The sequence below is a fragment of the Dryobates pubescens genome, chromosome 4 (genome assembly GCF_014839835.1).
Source record: "Dryobates pubescens isolate bDryPub1 chromosome 4, bDryPub1.pri, whole genome shotgun sequence".
NCBI classification, from domain to species: domain Eukaryota; kingdom Metazoa; phylum Chordata; class Aves; order Piciformes; family Picidae; genus Dryobates; species Dryobates pubescens.
This window is the reverse complement of record NC_071615.1, coordinates 37,025,042-37,049,628: the sequence shown is the minus strand read 5'-3', so window position 1 is coordinate 37,049,628 and position 24,587 is coordinate 37,025,042. Positions and strand designations below refer to the sequence as shown.

Here is a 24,587-nt window from a genome sequence, read left to right as displayed (position 1 = left end):
TTTAAAGCACAAGAAAAGAGGCATGGAACTATAAACTACTATTTTAACATCAATGAGACTGAGTGGATTAGAGTATCCTATTGCCTGGTTCATATTTGGGGTATCTTCAGGTTTGAACTGAAGTAGTAATTTAGATGCCAGGGCTCAAACCCAGTATTTAATACAAAAATTAATTTTTAATTGACAAACAAGAGCCAGAATCTCCAGAAATACTTCACAATTGAAAAAAAAAAAAAAGGTATCACAAGTGTCTTGTAAAGCAAAGGACATACAACATGTTGATTTTTAAAATAAGTTTTTAGGTTTAGGGGTCACTGAATCTTACAGCTCTGTTAAATCTCAGGGAAGTATACTAATAATGGTAACACTGGCAAGGCTTTTGTAAAAATCCACACATGCAACACCCGTTAAAATACAGTCCTAGTGCTTTGTTATGCTGACAACAAATACATCAGCCTGTAGTCCCCTGTAGCTTGGTGGAAACAATGCTATCAGATAAAGTTTTAATTACATCAAAGTCCCTTGCCTAGAAAATGTAACTGTCTTTATTTCAAGCCTGTCTTCTGGGAGATAATAATTGTTAAATACCAAAACAATTTTGTAAGTGAATGGTTCCTATGTTAAATTTGATTTTTCTGTTAGCTCTACTCCTGTTTTATGTTTTCACTTAACAATTACTTGGGCTTAATTCAGTAGTAGAACAACCATGCTCTTTCCACTTACTGCTAATGTCTGTAATAAATATAATGTAGTTGTATAGGCAAAATGATTAGTCTGGCACTGCATGGCTTTATAGTAGTTACAGACACTTCTCTGTACAGTGAATTAATCATCAATCTCAGTGACTTTTACAGAATACAGTTAAGGAACCATGAGTTTGATCAGAGAGGTAGAGAATGTGTTTGCCCAGTTAAGGTTGTGAGTGGAAAAAATAACTCCACTAACAGTAACAGTATTTCAGTTGTCAATTAAGACATTTACCTAGCCAAAATGATGTAGTAATTGAATGTATACAGTTGTCTAAATCCCTGCCTTAAGGAAAGGAAAAATGCCCACTCTTCAACAGTCACAAGGAATATAAACTTTTCAAACTAATACTTGTGTCTGTAGAATAACAATAAGGAAATGGAATATAGAGCAAATCATCTAGATGTTTTCAACTAGAACTAACATGAATAGTTATGGACAGGCACTGATTTAGTATGGCAAGCTGTCTTTTTAATCTGTGTTGTTATTAAGATGAAATATTTAGGTCTTAAGAATGAAGAGTTTTCCTGCTTTGATTGCTACAGTACAACTGATAATTAATCTGTAAAAAAACCCAAAGTGTTAATCCTCAAATGAGCTTCTCACCTGGGTCTGCTTGATGCAAGTTAGGTGCACTGAGTCTGCAAATACGTACCATAGAGTGGATATCTGCCCATGGTGTGATATTCTATTGAAGCAATATGAGGGATTGAATTTAATGAAAACTCAGAAAAAGAAGGAAGAAGGGAAGGAAGGAAGGAAGCAGGGAAGGAAGGAAGGAGGGAAAGAAGGGAGGAAAAAAGGAAGCAAATTAGTTCTTCAATGGGTAACCTTTCTGGCCTAATCAAAGGACTAGATTGAAAGGCAGTATCTAAAATGGGTATTAAACTTTTGAAGAAGGTTATGAAAAGTTACTGGGCTAATCAGTGGACCATCTTTTAGCCCCTGGCTAGGTATAGTTTTCTTTGCTAAAAACAGTGGTATATAAGTCCCTGAGAACGCAGTGAGATAATGCAATTAGTTTTGCTGATGCATGCTCATGCCAAGGTCAAATTCAAGACAGAGGATTTAAGTTTGACCCCTGTGAATTTCCACATGGTAGAACTAGCCCAAACTGTGTTTTTACCTCAGGGAGGCCAGTGTATTTTATTAGCAGAGAAGAGTATCTTACAAGAATCCAAACCCATATCCTAAACTTGTATTACAAGATACTGGTTTGAGTTGTGGCTTTCCAAATTATTTCTCAGAATTTTGGAACTCCTACAGTAGGTACAGTTAAAGTATCCTTAAAATAGTTGCATGGATTTTCCATTTTTACATATTTGAATCACTACAATTATATCTGAAGAAAAGTGCACCAGTAATAAAAGGATTTGACAGAATAATTGTTTTAGACAATGTACAGCTGGTCAGTCCCCCAGTAAGCACAACTTAATGCAGTACTGAGCCTATTACAAATGGTGCTGGCAGCCCTGCTTCAAAGGGCAGTCAAGGATCAGGGAAGATGTTTGCTTAGCATCTGGAAAAAAAAAGCCCTCTCCCTTTCACAGTGTTTTATCACAGATGTGTGGCAAAAACAATTCACTTGGGACCTTTAGATATGTTTTAGTAGGTGCAAAGGCTTGAAATGGATCGCGTGGGTCATCAAGCTCAGCTTCCTACATCATGAAGTAGAAATATAGTTTAGAACTGGTAGACAATAAGCCTTGCTTTTCAGAAATCATAGGTCAGTAAACCATTGCAATTACGTTACAGCAATATAAAAAAAACCCCAAACCAAACACAAAAACAAACACTTTCCTCAACTGTCCTTCCTTTTTCCACCAAGAGGAAATATCCAGTTTTCCATTTGATTTTGAAGCTTTGCATTGAAAGCTCATTTTCTCCAGCAGTTGAACTTGATTATGCCATAATAGTTGCTTGGTAAAATCTGATATTTTTTCTGTGTTTGCATACCAATAAAAAAACCCTGTCAATACAATTGTAGTGCTATGCTTAAACTATGGAGGGTAATACAAAACATTGTATTCCCTCTATGTATAGAGGATGAGCTATTGTGTTTGGATTCAATGCTTCTGCAACAATTGGTCACCCAAATTACCTTTCAGAGTCATTAGGAGATACTGCATCTACAGCATGTTGTCAGATGTCAGGAAGGAAAAATAAGTCTGTTGTGTAAACAAGCAGCTAGATGTTCCCCATCTTGTTACTGTGTAGTAAGTTTTATGGGGTTTGGGGCAAGCAAATAAAGTTATATCCACTGAGATTTAGATTAGTATCATTCACAGAATCATATAATCACATGGTTTGGAGGGGACCTCTAGAGGTCATATTTTTCAACCCCCTGCAGTGAGCAGAGACATCCTCAACGATATCAGGTCACCCAGAGCCCCGTTGAGCCTTACCTTGAATATCTCCAGGGGTGGTGCCTCAATCACCTCTCCGGGCAACCTCTTCCAGTGCTCAACCACCCCCATTGGAAAGAACTTCTTCCTAACCTCCAACATAAATCTACTACTCTTCTCTAATTTAATCATCCATGGTAAAAAAAAAATCATGAGAAACAAAAGTATTGCTTTGTTAAAGACTTTATTGAACCAGCTCTGTTCTTTGTAAATCCTTATGTGCCAACTGCTTCTTTTTGTGCCTCTTGAAGTTTTCTTAAGAAACTTTTCATATTTATTTTCTTATAAGAAGTTTTTATTCAGGACATAGCTACCCTGTTATGAAAAGTTGTACTTCTGTTGGCTTATACTCCCCCGCTAGCAAGCATGCTTTGTCCTTCAACCCCTTTCCAATTGCTGAAGAACACCAAGCAGCAATGCTGTTGTGAGTGGTTAAGTGATATCCAATATGTTTCTGAATTTTATGTCTTTCCTTTTTTTTTTCTAAAATATGTTTTTGTGATAAAATTTTATAGGCTATAAACTATTTAAATGCTTTAAATGGCATTGCAGGAATAAAATGGTAATATGTGACATTGTCCAACAGGTGTGGATAACATAGTGCAATCTTTGTAACATTCACAGTTGTCTGTAAGTTTTGGGGTTTTTTCCTCCTGATAAGTCCTGATCAATAGTGATTTAAGCAGAATCTGACAAAAGTCAGAAATGTCAAATTTATTCATTTAAAGTTCAACTGCTTGCAAGTGTTAGGTTGTTGCATTCTGGTCTTTCAACGTGGTTTTGTGGTAGAATGCTGTAGACTTAGTAAATTGAATAGAGACATTCACGGCAAAAAAAGCTGAATTAAATTTCCTCCCTTTTTGCTTCCAGCAATTACTTGTCGCAGACAAGACGGAGGACAGGCTGACATCAGTGAGTGCCTTAAATACTCTGGCCCATTACCATCCTTAACACAGACATGCCAGATTCCCTGCCAAGATGATTGTCAGTTTACAAACTGGTCAAAGTTTTCTTCCTGTAATGGAGACTGTGGAGGAGTCAGGACAAGAAAGCGCACTCTAGTCGGTAAGATCAGCCAGTGAAAATGGTTCTGTCATTTTATGCATATTTTATTTATTTTTCCTACTGTTTTGATTTAGATCTGTGTTGTTCAAAGGTTCTCTTATGATAAGCAAGCAATGTTTGTCATCGTGGCAGAAAGCAAACCCAACGTCACTGTATACTCTGAGTGAAGCAAAAAAGTAACCCCTCAGGAGAATAAACTCCTGCCATGTATCTCAGAGTCCTGATCATGGGGAAGTGGCTGACAGAGAGAGCACAGGAGACCAGTATTTCTTTGGCTGAGAGATGGGAAATCACAGGAAACCAGAGCTTCTTTGAAATGGAGCACACAGTAAACTAGACCATTTCTTTTCCTGACAGGCAAATCAGCATTTCATGTAGTTGCAGGGAGGTGAAAAATGAAAAGCAGCATAATTAACTAACAATCTGACCCAGTGCAATGACATAAAATAAAAGATCTTTACCTGCATTTTTGAGCCCTGTGTTACCTTTTTCACCAGAAGAGGCACAAATGTTTGGCTTTTTAAAAAGTTTTCAGAGTGTGATTGGCTTAATGGTGTAAAAAGCCAAAGACCACGGGGTCTTCAGGATAGGATATAGGTAGTGTAAGGCACACAGAGAAGTCCTGGGTTAAAAAATCTCATCAGATCTCTCCCAAATTACTTTCTTTCCCAAGTAAGGTTAAAGAAGTTTAATTCTACTAACATAAAATACTAGATTTGGAAAACTGGGCACGGACCCTATAAACTGTATTTCCTTACTTTATGTGCATTTCTCAGCTATGTTTAAGGAGAAGGTCTGCAATTTGTTTTGTTTCCTCAGCAACCATTTTTCTGCACTCAAGCTGTGTCTTGCCAGTATTGTCTAACCATACTGAATTCTCTCCAGATTGAGTTGGGTCTGCTTTCATTGGTTTTAGTTTGGTTTTGTTTGTTGTGTTGTTTTTTTCTTTCACACTTAACTGTGGTTGAGAAAAAAAAAGAATTAATCATGTTGACATTTCCCTGAAGCTTCCAATAGAAAACCTTTTAATAGAAAATCTAGTGAAAGTAGATTTTATTTTATTGGTATGCAGAACAATCAACAACCATCTCTCTGCTTAACAGCATCAGTTGGTAATCCACTCTTTCTATTTCTTGTCTTTTCTACACTAGAATTTTCTTCCTTCTTGGGTGGTGATTTGGTGCATTTAAAATTGCTATGGCAGCTGAGTGCTTTTCAGTCTCTTGCTGTAGATTATAATTTTGAGCCTTAAGCTTTGATTTACCTCTTCTGAACTTGTTAGCTGCAGTCTCAAATGTAAGAGTTATGATTAAGCAGGTCCATTCCCTGGCTGAATGTTTGCTCTCCAAGCCCTGTGTGTTCCCTGTTTTTTCATTGCCTTCATCCAGCAGCTCAGATCACCACATAAGGCAATATGTTGCTTAATTTTCTGCCGTATTTCCTGACACAACTAAGAACACTCTTACTTTGTATCCCTTGAAACCTCCTGAGGTTTTGCTTAATAGAAGAAAAAAGTTTTTTCCAATTATATCCAACCTCTTGACACAAAGTTTTCTTTGTTCCATGTGATGGAAATTCTTCTACTTTGATTTTTTTTTTCCCCTATAACTTCTTTTTAATCTGTTGGGTTGCTTTTTTATTATTTTTTGTCCTGCATGAAACAAAGAGGCAAAAAGGAGGCTCTGCTTCTGAATTATAACTGAAACCTCAAGAGTGAGACTTGGCCTCTGTCACAGCTTTATTTGCCAATTATTCTGTATTGTCTGTGGCAGAGGAAAGCTAGATAAGGGGGGTGCCCATTAGCAGCCTTAGAAAGAATGTGATAGAATCCAAACCTCATCATCCCCCTGCTCCATCCCACTGTAAATCTGAAGATGTGTGGACAATGCATAATTCATGATCTTCCAGAAGGCTCACTGTGCCTGTCTTACCACTCCACTCAACTTTATGCCAGCTTTGCTTCCACAAGGGGAAAAAAAGCCCTGACTAACAATTTTTGGTTTTAAATTACTTTAAAAACAAAGGAAGAAAGACAGGTTCTTATACCATACTATTAACACTTTGAGATACTTCCCTGTCCTGAGTTAAGTTGCCCTTTCAAACTTGCTCAGGCTGTGTTACGTGCTGTGGTGTATTCTTTGTGGCAGTATGTTACCCAGCCTAATATGTGAAGCTACCTTGGAGTGAAGCCATAATTATTTATGGTGAAAATGAGGTGAAGTGTATTTTTAGTATAAAATTAGGTTGTCAAAAGAAAGCTAAACTTTTGTTCAGGTACCTTTTGTTCTATTCCAAATGAAGGCAGTAATAATACAAACACTAAGGGTGCTGCAAAGTTGCATTCAGTGCCTTGTTTTTAATGATAAGGAAAATCCTGCAGAATGTTAATTTACAGTGTACCAAGAGCAAAAAAAACCAACAAAGGCATTTTTAAAACTACTTTTGCAAAAGGTTCTACAGTATATAGGATCTGGCTAGGAGGGAAAGGAGAACCAAGCAAACTTTACCAAAGAGAAAATTAAAAATAGATCTAATGGGATGTGAAAGCCAAGTGAATGGCTGTGCTCCAGTTGGGAAGGGAAAACAAGAAGAGATTTGAAACGGAACAAATTCACAGAAGGAGCTTATTCTATTAGAGGGGAAGGAGGGTTGTTACTAACAGATGTACTGTAAAAGGTGATGAAATTAAATGATTTTGACATTTTGAAAGAAGGTACCACTGTGTCAGAGATGCATGTCACTTCCTGCTGCATTTCCATCCGCTTGAGAAAGTTTTGTCCAGAGTCAATTAATTTATAATAGTCCAAACTCTACTCTCCAAGCACTTTTATCCAAAGTAAAGATGTTGCCTTTGTGCAAGGTGTAGGCATCCACTACTTTAGAAATTCAAGCAATTAGCCTAAACTAGTTAAAGAAAAAATATAATGTAACTGGTTTTAGGCACATGAATTTGGTTGCAAGCCCTTGTTACGAAAGTGTAAATGAAATTGTTGGGAAGATGTAAACTGATGCAAACTTTCTAAACCAATTGTTACTTCTTTCTAGGAAAAAGTAAGAAAAGAGATAAATGCAAAAATTCCCAGGTGTATCCTCTGATTGAGAACCAGTTTTGTCCGTGTGACAAGTACAGCGCTCAGCCTGTGGGAAATTGGTCAGACTGTATTTTACCAGAGGGTAAGCTGGAGGTACTGCTGGGAATGAAGGTACAAGGAGATGTCAAGGAATGTGGACAAGGCTATCGCTACCAGGCCATGGCGTGCTACGACCAAAACAACCGACTTGTGGAAACATCACGGTGCAACAGTCACGGTATTTAGAAACCTCTCTTCTTTTCATGTTCACTTACTTGCTGTGTTTCATTTAAGATTAATATGCATGCAGGTAGGATTAGTATATTAATATTTATTGCTTGCTTAGGCTGCATTTTATGCCAAGATACCTTCACAACCAGCACACATTTTTTGCCGATTTACAAAACAGTAAACTTAATTTTTACTGATTACTACAGTGCAATATTTAAAAGTAAAATCATGATAAATTACTAACTAGGTATTTCCATAACAGAATGTAAAATCTTATTGCTTGTCCTGATAACCGTACCTGCCTATTGGAGAATAAAGCCATTTAGAAGGGTCATATCCTCAAAAGGTAAACAGGGACAGCACAGGACTATTTTGGAAAGGCTGAAATTATTTCCTCAGATTCTTTAGATAGCTTTAATCTCCTTAAGTAGCTTTATCTTGACCATTTACTCTTTAGCACCTTAACAGGCGTGCCTTGGCCTGAGTTCAACAGCACACATCACTTTCTCTGTGTGATTCTGTGATGGGTAAAACCAGGATGTTTAAAGACTTTATGTTCTTTGTGTACACATTGTTTTAAGAGTGACCAGTGTTCCTTCCCAAAATAGATATAACATCTGTGGTGTTAGGATTAAAACTGTCACTTTCTGATTTTCAGTGAGGCAGAAATGCGTTAATTTACATTACTGGAGTTTTTGTGTTCGTGTGTTTTCCTCCTTTCAGTGCAAAATTGTATCTGAGCTATTGGTATGAAAAGCTGGATGTTAGTCTCAGTGCCATTAAAAGGTCAATGTAAGTTTAATTCGTGTATGTATTCGACTTTCCAATGTTAAATTAAGATAGCAGAAATTGCATTTATTTACTTGAATAGAATTAGAATAGCTAATCAAAGGAATTGAATTACTTGAGGAGATTTTAATTAGCACTATTAATTCCTGTTTATAGCTATGATAAATGAGAAACTTAATGTATCAAACCAAGCTGCAGAATCTCTCTGTGATACGATGGAGAAGTTAGCATTCAGCTTAATGCCTCAAAGCAAAGCTAGAAGATGATTCCATCTAGAATTTTCTCCCATGTTTATTTTTATTCTGAATCATCTTTTGCTGTGGCTAACTAATGCTGAAAGATAAGTTTGTATGAATACATCTGAATGACAAAGTCTAAATCCTAAACTCATGGGACAGGAAATCTCTCTGCTCTAAGAATGTTCTTTAACTCTATTCACAGCTGTTTGCTCTGGGTTGAAGACCACAAAGTTTGTTTCCTTCTTTTGTGTAGTCTATAGAGCACATGCTACATTTGCTTAGCTTAAGATCCCTTGCCATCTTTGTAGCACCAAGAGATGAAGCTACCTCTAACAACCAGCAGTTGTGTGAGAGCAGATCTGTCTGGGCTGGGTAGTTGTCCTGAGGGAATTAGAAAGCTCCTCAGAAAGCTGGTAGGGAATGTGGAAAAAAAGAGTCATGAAACAATCTGAATTGTTCAGAAGACGCTGTTATAAAATACAGAACTGAAACTTTTTCCTATGTGACCCTATGCTAGAAATTAGCATTCTTTTGGCATTAAGTCCAGAGTGATCTTTGGAAAGTGGAAAATTGTAAAAAAGCTTAAGTCCATGGGAAGCTAGAAGGACTGATGGCCTACTGCCAGTCAGTTTTCATTGACTTGAAGAATGAAGGCTGTCGGGTTTTGTGTCAGCATCCAAGGAAAGACACAAAAGAAGCTGTCTGTGCCAAGAGCAAATTGTAGGTGTTGCATGTGGCAGGTGATGTACTGCTTGCAGCAAGAGATGAAAACTCCCTGTAGAATGAACATGCATGTAGCTGCTTTCATGCTGTGGCAGTGCACACTGAAGTGCAATCCCAATGCAAGAATCGGGGAGATAAGAAAGAGGAATAAAAAATGGGGGAAAAAATATTATTCTCAACCACCTTTGTTTAGCCTGTTATAACTCTTCATGATAGTATGCTATTAGCACTAGTAGGCTCCATAGACAGCCTTCCCAAAACACAATATAGCACTGCTCTGTTTTCTTTTTTTTCTTCCTACAGCTTATTCCCATTTTTCGTACAGGCAATTTGAAGTCTCTTTTATCTCTCTTTGTAAACTGAAAATGTTTGTGAGTCATAACAACATTTGTTGTAGGTTGGGAAGTCTGAACCCTTTTATTTCTGTGGTTGTTTTGAATTCTCTCTGTCTAGATCAGTTTATTAAGGTGTCTGGTTCTTTGAATTTTTAATATTTTTGGTCGAATTCATTACCTGTTTTTGATAGTGAAGCATAAGGCATCTGTGTGTGTTTTCTTATCAGTTCTGTTTGAGGGAGAGAGTACCTTTGTCGTGGTCCACAATATAGTGTGTGAATAGATGAAGCTTGGAACTGCTGTTGAGTTAATCCTACAGTCCTTGCAGTTCCTAAAAGTATTTGACAGGAATTTGAGGTGTACAGGGAATGAATTATCTAATCTGACTTTAGTGGTAAGGAATTAATCTGATGCTAAGAAATATGGTCATCATTTTAGAGCTATGATAGTTTCCTTTCTAATAGGTCTTGTGGAGCAAAAATCTGTTATTGATGGGTGTTGTAAATGCACATGTCATTGTGCCCCTGTACTCAGCACTGGTTAGGCCATACCTTGAGTCCTGTGTCCAGTTCTGGGCCCCTCAGTTTAGGAAAGATGTTGAGTTGCTGGAAAATGTCCAGAGAAGGGCAACAAAGCTGGGGAGGGGTTTGGAGCACAAGCCCTATGAGGAGAGGCTGAGGGAGCTGGGGTTGCTTAGCCTGGAGAAGAGGAGGCTGAGGGGAGACCTTATGGCTGCCTACAACTACCTGAAGGGAGGTGGTAGCCATGTGGGGGTTGGTCTCCTCTCCCAGGCAACCAGCACCAGAACAAGAGGACACAGTCTCAGGCTGCGCCACGGGAGGTTGAAGCTGGATGTCAGGAAGAAGTTCTTCACAGAAAGAGTGATTTGCCATTGGAACGGGCTGCCCAGGGAGGTGGTGGAGTCACCATCACTGGAGGTGTTTAGGAAGAGACAGGATGGATTGCTTGGTGCCATGGTTTAGTTGATTAGATAGTGTTGGATGATAGGTTGGATTCAATGATGTTGAAGGTCTTTTCCAACCTGGTTAATTCTATTCTATGTTTCTATTCTATTCTATTCTATTCTACAGATTACTTCTTAAATCTTACCTGATTTATTGTCTGTATTCAGCATTTTTCCAGACTTAGCATACTTTTGCAGGTACAGAGGGGCTAGAACAAATGAACAAATAGTCTGATTTCAGTATGTGGCTGTTGCCTTTTCTGAGTATCTGTTTTATAGTTATGGATTATGTTCTGATTATTTGTTTCATTTTACTCAACATGTACGAACTGCTGTTTTGCCAGTTAAATCTTGTTTTATATCTTGCCAGTATTTATTTCTTGTTATTTTCATGCCCTTGGTGTATGACAGTTCTTGAGTTTGGCATCATCTCTACATTTCAGTGTGCTGTTTGTTGTGCGGTTTTTTTCCTTTTTTTTAAGAACAAGCATTAAACTTGTATTATGCTAAATCAACAAGGGACTTCTATGGTATCACAATAGTTATCCTGGTGCTAGCAAATAAAAATGCCTTGTAGCTTCCCATCAATCTGCTTTTAGTTTTCAAGCTAAAAGAGACAGGATTCATAATTCAATCCTGCTTGAGTTATTTTTGTAAAGTCTAACAGAATTATTTCCCTATGGGAATGATACCACTGAATTTTTCACTAATTTTGTAACTGATCCAGAGAAGAGCAGTTGGGGTTGTCTGCTATGTCATCTGTTTTATTCAGAAATCTATTCTACTGTTAATTCCTGTGATTCTGTTATTTCTTCTCCAAGTAAAATACGTAATCACAGTTTTTATGGGATATGATTTGGTGAACTGGCTTGGACTATGAGAGAAATAAAAAACACTAACAACCCCAAGCAATGCTACAGGCTTGGGGAAGTGTGGCTGGAAAGCTGTCTAGCAGAAAGAGACCTGGGAGTTCTAATTGAGAAGTACTGAATATAAACCAGCAGTGTGCCCAGGTGGCCAAGAAAGCCAATGGCATCCTGGCTTGTGTTAGAATAGAATAGAATAGAATAGACCAGACCAGGTTGGAAGAGACCTTTGAGATCATTGAGTCCAACTTATCATCCAACACCATCTAATCAACTAAACCATGGCACTAAGCACCCCATCCAGTCTCTTCCTAAACACCTCCAGTGATGGTGACTCCACCACTTCCCTGGGCAGCACATTCCAATAGCCAGTCACTGTGAAGAACTTCATCCTAACATCCAACCTAAACCTCCCTTGGCACAGGTTGAGACTGTGTCCTTGTTCTCCCTCCCCCACAGTCCTCTTGTTCTGGTGCTGGTTGCCTCGGCTCAGGGGTGACCTCATTGCCCTCTACAACTACCTGAAAGGTGGTTGTAGCCAGGAAGGGGTTGGTCTCTTCTCTCTAGCAACCAGCACCAGAACAAGGGCACACAGTCTCAAGCTGTGCCAGGGGAGGTTTAGACTCAAGGTGAGGAGAAAGTTCTTCACCAAGCGAGTCATTCGTCGTTGGAATGGGCTGCCCAGGGAGGTGGTGGAGTCACCATCCCTGGAGGTGTTCAAGAGGGGATTGGATGTGGCACTTGGTGCCATGGGCTAGTCATGAGGTCTGTGGAGACAGGTTGGACTTGCTGATCCTCGAGGTCTCTTCCAACATTAGTAATACTGTGTGATACTGTGAGTAGGACTAATGGTTGAACTTGATGATCCCAAGGGTCTTTTCCAACCTGAATTATACTGTGATTATTTAAGGGAAGATGTTTCCTCTGCAGCATCTAACTCTTAGTTGAACTTTTGTTATCTCCTGCTACTGTGAAATCATGAGGTGGGAAATAGGGATAATTGTACTTCTTCACCTGTGACAAGGTTCTCTAAATCTGACATAGGGACAAACTACACCCACACTGATGTTATGAATATATCATGGGATATGTTGTGTGATGTACTAAAATACCACACTCAAATGGAGAGACTATCAAAAGGTTTATTTAAATAACACCCTATAAGTTTATGAGGCCATGAATAGGTCAACATTGCAAGTCATGATGTTTTGAGTGGGAGGAAGCAGGCTATAGATCTGTTCTGCAGTGCATTTTATTTTGCAAAATGTTGTATGCTCATGATCACAATTCAGCTGATTTTCTCAGATAAGGTAAACAGGAGCACAAGAATACTTAAGAGCTCTTGTAACTGCTTGACTCATCTCATTTTCAAAAGATTTGAGAAGAGTTAGCAGTTCACAGACAACAAGGAGCTAAAGGAAGGGTGTAACACAAGTAGATCCATAAGAGGATTCTTGCAGTAAAGTCCTAAGTATGAACAAGCTTCTCAGTAAGACAAGAGTGACTGTATTAAAAATAAATAGAAAGAAAAATAACAATAGTTTAAAAAAGAAGAGAAAAGGCAAAATGCAGTTAAAAAAATCTGATGTTATTGCTAGGTGAGAACAGTGGAGAAGCAGAGGATAGAGTCCTTCTGAAGATGGTCCTGAACTTATAACTTTCTATAGCTTGACAGGTGCTTCAAAGGAAATGCCAAACAAGCAGCTGAACATAGAACTAGGGTTCAGCTGCAGAGGAACAAGGTGGTTTTGTTTTCTTTTTTTCTTTGCTTTTTTCAGTATTTTATATATGTATATACACACACACATATTGTGAATATATAGGTATATAATATGTACATTCAAGCTAATATTTTAATTTCTCACTTCAAAATATCTTGTTTAAAATTTGTGCTGAATTTCTTGGTTAAAAGAGTTGGCACCATTCAGCAGCCATTGGAAATAGTCTGCCACTGGTATCTTCCAGCCATACCAGTTCTGCAGTGTGTGGGTGGGAGCTAACAGCTGACAGCTTGAAGCAGATGTGATAATATCAGCTGAAAGTGCTAACTGAGCTGTTGTTTGCCAGTTTGCCTTAATGGAAGACACATAAATTGTCCTTTCTCTGGTTCTTCCTTTGTTTCAGTACTGCATAGGTAGTTTTACTGGAGAGATGCAAAAATGTGTAGTTCATTTGATAGTTGAGTGTGAGTGTTTTGGTTGTATTATTATTTTTCTTCCCATCAGAAAAGCAGCAGTTGTTTTTCATAGCTATATTCCTGTCATCACCATCATACTGGATCTCTGGGGATAATGACATGTGTCTGCCAACAATCTGTTCCCATGTGTGTGTGAAAAAAAAATTGGGGATCTCTTCATGGACCCTTTAAACCACACCTTGGCATTTTCATGACAAAAAAAAAAAGTAAAATTCATAAGCAGGCCACTGCCATGTTTATGAACTACACAATTTATGCTTCAAAATTTAATTTTCCTCCATCAAATAGCAGTTATGAATCATGACCCACATAAGCTGAGCTGTTGCTGTGTTTGTGTGCGTCTAGCGAAGGCAAACCTAGTAGCATGGCAGACAGATGCAGCATTTTTATATAGGTCGTATTACCCTTCTTAATTCATGTCAGTTTACTGTTAAGACCTTAGGCACACTCAGCCAGTCCAGGATAGTTTGTCTGCTGCCTTATTAGTGTGAGATTATTTCCCCCTTTAGCATTAATTAAATGAGATGCATTGATTTGTGCTGACTCTACAAAGCCCTCCATGGCTACAAGGCTTATGGCAGGGGATTAGAGAGGAGTATCTGTGTATCAGTGAATACTTTTACAACAGCTGCTAGGAGTATCAATGTGAATTGAGGAATTTGATATTTAATTGCTTATGTGTGTGATAATAAAATCTCATCTGTTAGAGTCCACTGAGTCCAAGGTGTCGGTTAGAACTCACTGTATCCACTTGTATTTAAAACCCCTTTTTCACTTTCAATGTTCTAACCTGAAGCAATGCAAATGTACCAACAGAAAATAGCAAAGAGAGTGTTAAAATTTAATTAGACTGTCTGTTGAGTGTTTAGTCTAAAATAAATATACTTCCCATAGGATATTCCATTCTAGCATGGTAGTAGGCTCAGGTTCTCCAATTGTTATTAGGATACTTTGCTGTTTTATAGCTTGCATTATTTGTAAGTTTGGGGGGTTTATATATATATTTATATAAAAAATTCCTATTTATCCAGATGTGTGTGCCCTAGGAATATGCTGCCTTTGTCCTGTGACAGAATTACTATCTTAGGCCTCTGCATTACAGTGCCACCATGCCTGCCCTGTCAACGGGACATCAGTCAAGGAGCAGTCAGCCATCAACCCAAAGACCTGTGGTTAGTTCACCAGAAACAGAACTGCTGATGCAGAAGATAGTTAGGCATTAACAATTGCTCTCAGGTTTTAAGGCTTTGAAGGGTAATCCTGAGGAAAAAAAAAAAGAAAATAAAAGAAAAAGTCTTACGAAGTTCAATCTTTCTTTCCATAGCTAGGCAGATATATGGATTATGTTTCAAGTGAAATGCAAATAATTTAATATTTCTTTGTCCTGGAAAATAGGATCCAAGACTTCTATATTTCCTTGACAAAAATAATAAATCATTGTCAAAGAACATAAACCATTCTGACATTGCAGTTTTTTTCTTGGAGGTGTAGCATGGCATTTTAGTCATGAAAGCAAGAGCGTAACTCTGTCAGTGCTAAGGACGAAAGAGTTCATGTAAACACATTCTAAGATGTTCTTTATGTCTGAACCCTTGAACTCAAGCTCAGTCTGTTCTTACACATTGCAGATGAAATTTGTGAGGAAAAATCTTGTATCTGCCTACTTGACCTGCTTTGTCACTAGGCAAGGTGTGAGCCCGTTTAAGTCCTCTGTTATAAATTATCCATCATAACTGTTAATGACTTTGTTCTAGGCATCCAGATTTTATAGCCTATTAGAAATGGAATAGCAAACCTTTCCCTTTTAATAATGAGCTCAATTCGTACTCCCAGTGCTTCAAAGCCATTTGTTAAATTGTGGTTCAGTAATAAATCTTTAATGATACAATAACAATGTTCCTGCTTATAGTAGACAACTTCTCATTTCACAGCCTTGTGAAGTTCAGCTAATAGGAGCTGAAATAATTGAGAAACTGCTGCACTGGAAAAGGAATAGGCCTTAAGAGATGGGCAACTTTTCCCAATACCCTTCCAAACTGCAGGGCCAGTGCTTCATCCCAGAGTACCCCAAGGATCATCTCTTCAACATCCCTCAGATGCTGTGGGGAGAAGGAAGAGGTGTAGAAAATGTGCAGTGAAAGACTTTATTCAAGAGGAGAAACAGCAGGCTAATTATAAACTGCTCATGTCCAGAGAACGTACCTCCAGCTTGTACAGTGTTGGTCTAGTGCTTCACTGAATCTCCCTCACCATCACACTCTTTTCCTCAGCTCTTCTCCATAGTGGCTTCATGGCTCTTATTTTTTTCTTCTCTCTGAACTTGATGTGTTTCTACCTTGGTAATTTCTGGCTTGTTCTTTAAACATCGAGGTTCTAGCATGAAATTGCTGCAATTATATTACACAACCTGTCTGTGTGGTATAATTGTGTGATATTCCACTATACAGGCAACCACACTCCCACATATGAGAGGACTTTACACTGTTTAACACAAGGGGCACCCTTTCAGGGATGATTAGATTAGAGTGGAAACAAGACTGAAATTTCAAAAATGGTTTATTCATGTCCTTTTCATATCAGAAACTATGTAGCTGCATCACCAGTCCCATTTGCAGGTAATGTTTCTGGTTTCTGTGTTTCTATGTTTTCAATGTATTTTTTTTCTATTTTACTTGCTGATTTTGTTACAAACACAAGAACTTGAAATTAAAAAAACAACCCACAAAAAACAGCGACAAAACAAGACAAAGTAAAACTCCAAAACTTTTCAATGTTCTTGAATCTCTGCTTTCTTTGATTTGAGAAGTGATTTCTATCAACTTCCAGAGATTTAGTCATCCTAAAAGATATGTTGACATCATGCACACAGAAAGGCATCTGAGGTGATTACATGCTTCAGAGAATCTTCTCAAAAGTACCACTAGATGGGTAGCAAATGGGTTGGGACAAATAATTTGCCACAAGTAATTTTGTGGGTTTTGGTTTTTTAATTCAGTCTTCTTTCTTGGCTAGAGGTCTTTGTGCATGCAATTTCAAGTCTGCTGCTGCCTGAGTTCTAAGGGAGTCCAGTGGAACAGTTAAACACTAAATTGTCTGTTGAGCAAAATAGTGAGGCATTTCAGAGGAGAATAAGTCAATATGACTGTGCCAAAACCTTTTTTTTTTACATCAACTATAACAGAGACATTTTCATTCTAACATTCATTAACTACAAAATGCAAATCAAAGGCTGCAATCTTTTTATTTCTTCCCTTTGTCCTCTATTTTCATTTGTGGGAACATTCATCATTACATTTCACTGTTTGGTCTACCAGAGTGGGCTCTTGAGGGTGTTGCGTTCTGCCTCACTAAGATAGTACTTTTGGCAGGATATTTATTTCTTTTCACCTCTTTGTTTTCTATCGCTGTGCAGTATGTCTTCACAATTCCTTTGAGTCTATGTTCTGAGCAATTTATTTTTCTCTTCCCTCTCCCTGTCTTTTCTTACCCTTTCCTCTCTTCCCCCTCAGTGCCTCTTTTGTCTTGTGTCCCTTCTGTTGTTTTGACTTCTGACTCTTTGCCATGAAAAGTAACTTCACTTGTTTATTTTCTTTTCCCTCTGTTTGGAGAAAGCTTGGAAGCTGTGCAAGTCCTTTCTTGATCCCATTATTCTGTTCATGTCCCTGATCTGTTTTTTTTAATCCAATTATCTTCGTATATAAATGGTTAGGCTTTTTTAATGGTTATCTTACATGATAGTGTTTTTCTCTTCACTCTTCAAAAATGTTTAATATTTTCTGAAGCTCCAAGCCCTCCTACCTTGTAAAGCTTCTTTTTATACCTACTGTGACTGACTCCATACTCATTCTCTTCTTCATGTTTCTTTTCCATTCTTCTTGGCTCAACTGGTTAATTTTCACATGCAGACTTTCAGACATGATGCCAGATTTTTTCAGGAAATAGAGGAAGGGGAGAGCAACACAGGCCAAATATCCTAGAGTGAACATAAGAAAGAGCTATATAGTGAGCAGAAGTTATCCCATGAAGCTTGTAGGGTTAATGATCCAGTGTAAGATTGTAGTTCAACATTTTTTAATTATAAAGTGAGTAGGAAATGTCAGCTGGCTCACTGCATCCTCTCCAAAATGTGTTGGCATATAAGCAAGCTTGTAGTTTTCCACCTTCCAACTCTTCCTAAGACACTATACCTGCAATATGATGTTGTTCTGGCTTGATTGCATTCTATGCTAAATGAGTTTTAGTGGCTGACTTCAATGTATATATGTCATATATAATGTGAACAGAGGTTGCTGTAGTGCTATGGTTTCATTTGGTATTTTATGGAATCACTTAACTGTAGTTCAGTGTAATTAAAATGTTACTCAGGACTTGCATGAAGTATAATGTAATTGATACCATGTCTGCAAGACTGTAATAGTATTTTTAAACTTCTTGGAAAACATTCTCATTATCTCAAAAAAAAAGAAATCTTAATTATCCTCATTTGGATGAGCTGAAGGAAAATAAAGCAAAACAGTTTCTAATTTGTCAATCATTTTAGTTTATTATGTCCCACTCAAGCTTCTTTTAGTATAGTATCTAGTATTCTCATGCTACAGTTATCCAAGTCCCAAAATATTATGACATCCTAGAGATCTTTTTCTATGACTGGGGCAGACTGGGAAGATCCCATTGAGATTAATTCAGGCACATTTAAAATAGCTCAGAGGTTTATGGAAGTCCTCAAAATAAATTCTTCCTGCAGCAGCCTGTACCGTTTACCTACTTAAGGATGCACAGTGTATTTAAAACAGCCTGAGTTTGTTTCTTCTAGACATTAATTTCAGAGGCAAAAAAAATTAACAAATGCTAAGTGGTATAATTGTGTTGCAGGAGAAAAGTTTCCCCAGGAAAAAGATAACCAAGATGTTATACTGAAAGTTAAAAGCAGCATTTCATAATCTTGAGTAAATTCGTAGAGCAGTAAAATCTTCACTTAGTTCTATCAGACAACAAATGTCACTAAAAACTTATTTTTGGAAGGAATTGTGTCTTTTAACTTCTTTGTTATCGTCCATTTTCATTCAGTAGTTTCTTGATTGTATGAGTATATGGCTCTGTATAGAACCTGAGAGGGCTTGTTCAGAGCTCAGTGCTAGTGAAGATGCACAGTTTGATATTTATGCAATCAAAGTTCTCTTTCGGATGGGGCTCTGAGATAGGGTGCATCTAATTTCTAGGACTCATTTGGAGATGTCAGGTAAAGTGAAATGCAATCGATTTTGTATTTACTACTATAGGACTATCTATGCCACCACCTCTGATAGACAGTGATATGGTCTTCAAAAAGTACATTTTGTCTAACATAGTGTACCTTTCATACAGTATCACTGAACTGATCAATCAAATGGTGAGACATTTAATAAACATGCTTGTAATTCAAGCTAATAAGGTTCTACCAACAGTAGTTTCACAGTGCTCAAATTCAGTATGTGCTCTGTATATTTATTTAACTGTTTAGCACTTACAAAGAGAGAAAAGTTTTATAGGTTAAAATCACCACCTGAATTTGAACATGAAGTATTCAGAATCATAGAATGGCTTAAGTTGGAAGGGACTATAGAGATCACCTACTCCAACCTGCCCACCATGGCTAGAGACACCTCTCAACTAGACTCAGCTGCTAAAGGCCTCATCCAACCTGGCCTTGAACACCCACAGGGAGGAGGCATCCACAGCCTCCCTGGGCAACCTATTGCAGAGTCTCACCACCCTCATACTGAAGAAATTCTTCCCAAAATTATATCTAACCCTGCTCTCCCTCAGCTTCAAACCATTCCCTCTTGTTGTATTGCTAGACACCCTTATGAAATCCTTCTTCAGCCTTCGTGTAGGTTCCCTTCAAGTATTGGAAGGCAGCTATAATGTCCCCCCAGAGTCTTCTCTTCTCCAGGTGGAACAACCCCAGCTCCCTCAGCCTATCCTCACAGCAGAAGTGCTCCAGCCCTTGGATCATCTTTATGGCCCTCCTCTGGACTCACTCCACCAGCAATGTGTCCTTCTTATGATGGGGACAACAGAACTAGATGCAATATTCAAGGTGGGGGTCTCATAATAGCAGAGTAAAGGGCAGAATCCCCTCTCCTGCCCTGCTGGCACGCTCCTTGATGCAGCCTAGGATATGATTTGTGGTCTGGGCTGCATGAGCACACTGCTGGCTCATGGTGAGCTTCTCATCAATAAATACATCCAAGTCTCTTTCTTCAGAGCTACTCTCAGCCCACTCTGTGCCCAGCATGGATTTGTGCCTGGGATTGACACAACCCAATTTGTGCATGGGATTGGTCCAACCCAGGCGCAGGACCTTATTACTACATTTGGGTTGTATTTTAAAACAAAAAACTCTTTTGCTCTTTGTCTAAAACAAATCAATAGAAGCAATTAGAAACAAACTTGAAATCTTTCAACTGTTTAGATTATTTACACAACTTGTGATAGTTTTATATTGGTTGATTTTAGAAGAGACAGAATAATTTTACTTAGAAGGATGAGTTAAATATAGTGCTAACATCAGCTCCGATGAAAATGATAATTACTTTCAAACTAAAAAAAAACCAAACAAAACCAACCCTCAATTTATGAGAAACATTTGAAACCAAACCTAGAAAACTTTGTCCAATCATTTGAGAATGACCTTACCCAAATATGTGCTAATTCTGCAATCATGTTCGTCAACTATTTTAATGCGTTTTTAAGTGCCCCAAGTTTTCTTTAATCTTTAAAGTGAACATTTGCTGACAGTAAATCTGTTGCAGGTCTGACACAGGAAAGGGGATAAAAGAGTTCATACAGGTTTAGGGTATAATTGCAGTGAAAATGCAGCACAGGCCAGCTTTTTGTTTGAGGTTTTATGGCTTCCGCTGTAAATATTGGCATAAATGACACATATTGTAGAGCTATGGCATATGTTGCTTTTGAAAGAAAGACATTATCACTTACTCAGTGAATTGAGGCTTCATGCTACTCCCTGCAGACCATGTCATACCCCTTGCCAACCTCTCAGGACCAATGATGTCTCCAAACCAAACATCTGCTTTTCTATTCAGTGCAATTATTCAGTGTGCTACTGGGGGCAGATGGTTGTTAATCGGCAGATCATTAATGTGGCAGGCCACTCTCTCTTGCTAGCCTTAGAAAGGTCACAAGGTGTTAAGTTGCCTCGCTCCGGGCTGGTAAAATGCATATCTTTTGATTCACACGGATTTTTGATGTATAACTGCAATTGAATTAGTTGAAACAATTATGGAGGAGCTTTTAATTAAACCCTTTTCCCTTAAAAAGATAAAATACTGGGGGTTTTGCAGTCTTAAGCGTGATGCAACCAAGAGGTGGTTAGTGTCAATTACATTGTAGCTGTCAGGAAGTTTGAATGCTGAAATCTGGTGAGGGTGAATTCTAATCAGATAGCAGTGAGGATGCTCAGCTGCTCTCTAACACAGTCTCCAGCTATATGTGTCAATTTGTTTCAGAATTTAATTTAGCCCTAATGATGAAGAAATCTCTCCATTCACACAGTCCTGTCAAGTCAGCCTTTGGATGATCTAAATGAAGTAGACGAGGGCTTCAGGGAGAAGTGGCAGAATGATCTGCTGAAGAGATTTCACTTTCTTTTCCATTCGCACAGGTTATATTGAGGAAGCCTGTATTATTCCATGTCCCTCAGACTGCAAGCTGAGTGAGTGGTCCAACTGGTCTCGCTGTAGTAAATCCTGTGGGAGTGGAGTAAAGGTTCGGTCAAAATGGCTCCGTGAAAAACCCTACAATGGTGGAAGACCCTGTCCAAAGCTAGATCATGTCAATCAGGTAATTTGATTTCTACTTACATTATTGCTATAGCTTTTTCCATCCCTCAGATAATGCTTTTAGCTGTATTGTTTGTTGATGCAGAGAAACTACACAACATAAGTGACAGATGTTGGTAGGAGGAGGAGTCTGTGTTGGCTTAGATTTGCTCAGTCAGCAAAGGGTTTTCCTTCATTAATTCTGCATTTGCAAGATCTTAGCCTGTTAACTGAGCTCCAGATTGGAGGCAGAAAAACATTCTTACATGCAGATTGTGAAGGCCACATTTCTGAAGATCTCTTACAATGGATAAAATGTCTCGTTACAGATGCTCAAACTGGTGAGATTCTTAGTGTCATTCCCCAACCGTTCTAGATCAAAAAACAAATTAAAACTTCTCATAACACACAGTATCAGCCAAGCATCCTTTAGTGTGTTTCAGTCAAGCTGGAGCTTGATCTTCCAGGTACACTTACCCTGGCACTGCAATTCCAATGAGGAATACACTTCTGAAGTCCATCTCCTGGATGGCTTGGAAATGATGATCTCAAAGGTCTCTTCCAACCTGGTCTATTCTATTCTATTCTATTCTATTCTATTCTATTCTATTCTATTCTATTCTATTCTATTCTATTCTATTCTATTCTATTCTATTCTATTCTCCTAAGTTGTCCCACTAACCATATGTCTTTTCCAGTATGGCTGCACAGTCTAGATCCTCTTCAAGTGAAACTAAGCCACAAAATATGATCCAAGATCACACTGGGAGTGCTTTGACCACTAATGAGCATCTAGTTTAGCACTAGTCCAAGTCAAACCTCTGAATCTTGTTTGCTCCTATTTGCTTAAAGAGTTTTAGAGAGAAAAACATTCCTTGTCAATTAAGTTATGCTCTTAAGAGTTGATTTATATTCATATTACTGTTGAATTTAATTTAGTCTGCAGAGGCATGTTAAACAGCCACACTGTCTTCTCTGTAAATATTCAAAGATTGAAATTATTTTATTATTTTTTTTTGCTGTCAGTTTACATTTACATTTGAATGTACTTAATATTATCCTATTGGCATTTTACTAGCACAGAGTGAAATGACTTGTCGATCTAATTTTCTACTTTAGGGAATGTAATTAGTTCTAATTTAGAAAACAACAAGTGTTAAACAGCAGCTAATAAACTAAGTTTGTGACTACTTTAGCAATATGCAAAAAAAAAAAAAGAATGAAGGTTGCTGGATTTGGGTCAGCATGTAAATATGCTTTAAATTAGGAGGAATGTGTTTCAATAGGAGAAAATTACAGTCTCTGCAGAAGGCTTTTTCCTTTTTTAATATGCATGTGGTAAGTAATAAGCTTCTATTTTTCTGCATCAAAGGTGGTTTTGCTGGAGAGCTGTTAGCCACTTGCATGCGACGCTATTGCCCTCTGCTGGTACTTCGACTTGAGTTTGATTTGTTGCAGTGGTACACGTGTGCTTGCCAAAGTATAACAATAGATGATTCGAGATGTAATTATTGTAAAAATAAAACTGAAATATAGTGCTTCCACGTGAAGGCTGCTCTACAGATAAGATAGGAATGGTGAAGTAAACAGAGGCTGTTTCTTTCAGTTTGAAATAGGTTCAGTGTCAATTCAGAAACATTCAGGGAATGCATGTGCATTCAGTTTTGAGTTATTTACTCTAAATGTGGTGCACCATTCATTCATCTGGAAAATTACTGTCTCCTCAAAATATGGATTTCAATTATAAAATTAAACTTGGTTTAAGTACGTATTTACAACTTATGCCAATAAGCATGTTATATGAATACATAAAGCATAATGGTTAGAGTGGGACTTTGGTGCCCACAAGTGGGAAGATGATGTGGAAAGGAGCTACGCTGTAAATTGAGATCTGTGAGTTGTGAACTCTGAGGAAAGACTGCAAGGTGTTGTCTAGCCCGTGGATGAAAAGATGGGAGGCAGTCTGCTGGCATGTACACGAAAGGCTGTTGCAAAAAGGGAGGAAATAATAATATTTTTGATAGGCATCATGGATAGGATGTAAGACTTGGACTGTAAGGCTTGGACTGCTGCAAGCAGAGTTTTTGTTAAGGCTTTGGAAAACTTCATAGTGGTAAGGCTGATGAAACACTGAGATAAAGTGCTCTGTATGTTTGTCATGTTTTAAGAGCAATTTTCTCTCAGGGATGATGTGTGTGACTGTATTTTGGAGGGGGGCTGTCTCATTGAGCATCTTTCCTCCTGTACCATGCATGCCAGGGTGACTCCCAAACCACAGTTCTGCTGAATGAAGCTTACTAGTACTCACTTCTCTAGGAAGAGACTGTTAGAGAAAATTACATTCTTCTCTTTGTTGGCTCCAGGTGTTATTTGCCCTGTTATACCACCCAACTGCTTTGGCCTGCAGTCATAGCTATGAAAATGCCAGCAGAATCAGAACACCACTAAACACATGCAGTGCAATATAAAGCTCTCCTTTGTGTTTCTTGCAAGATATTCAATATTTATGCTTCTGAAAAAAGCTGTTGAATATGTGAGGTTTATGTAATTCTCATTATGCCAACCAGGGTGAGACATACAGAGACATCTCCCTAAATTAAGGCTTCTGTATTCTCATTTTGGAAATCATGGACATGAATAAACAAAGTGACAATTTCTATGTGACTACAAATTGTAGTCCAGTACCTTCCTGAGCATGCAATTACACCATCCATCTTTAGACCTGAGTTAATGCTTACGTGCTCTAAATACAGCTCAAATACGCTGGCCGTGGTGGTCTTCTGATCAGCTGCATAGTGATGTATCATGCTGTGTGTGCAGGTTCAAGGCACTGGAGTTTTTGTGACTGATGGTATTTTGTTAACTGATAAGCTATCAAACCTTCAGCACTCCTTTTCTACTGAACCAGCGTTGCTGAAAAGAAACCAAGGACTTTTTTAAGACAATGTCTTAGATTGTGTAGAAATATTACCTGTCCTGCCTTGATACCCAGAATGATATGTGAAGTTAGCTGGTACAAGAGAATTTTGAAGCAACATGCTTGAAGTAATTGGTACATAATTAAGATACTCTCTGAAGGACTTAGGAACTTTGGAAGGATGAGGACTGCCAGTTCCTTTTATTTCCCTGAATCAA

At 38.2% G+C, this 24,587-nt stretch overlaps 1 protein-coding gene across 1 annotated transcript in view; it reads left to right on the top strand.

The window, feature by feature from the left end:
- THSD7A (thrombospondin type 1 domain containing 7A) overlaps positions 1 to 24,587 on the top strand; it is a 240,960-nt gene that overhangs the window by 188,866 nt on the left and 27,507 nt on the right. The window contains exons 13-15 of the mRNA XM_009898916.2: positions 4,023 to 4,217; positions 7,263 to 7,526; positions 21,296 to 21,474. Of these exons, the coding sequence (XP_009897218.2) occupies positions 4,023 to 4,217; positions 7,263 to 7,526; positions 21,296 to 21,474 (638 nt within the window). The remainder of the gene's footprint in view (positions 1 to 4,022; positions 4,218 to 7,262; positions 7,527 to 21,295; positions 21,475 to 24,587) is intronic.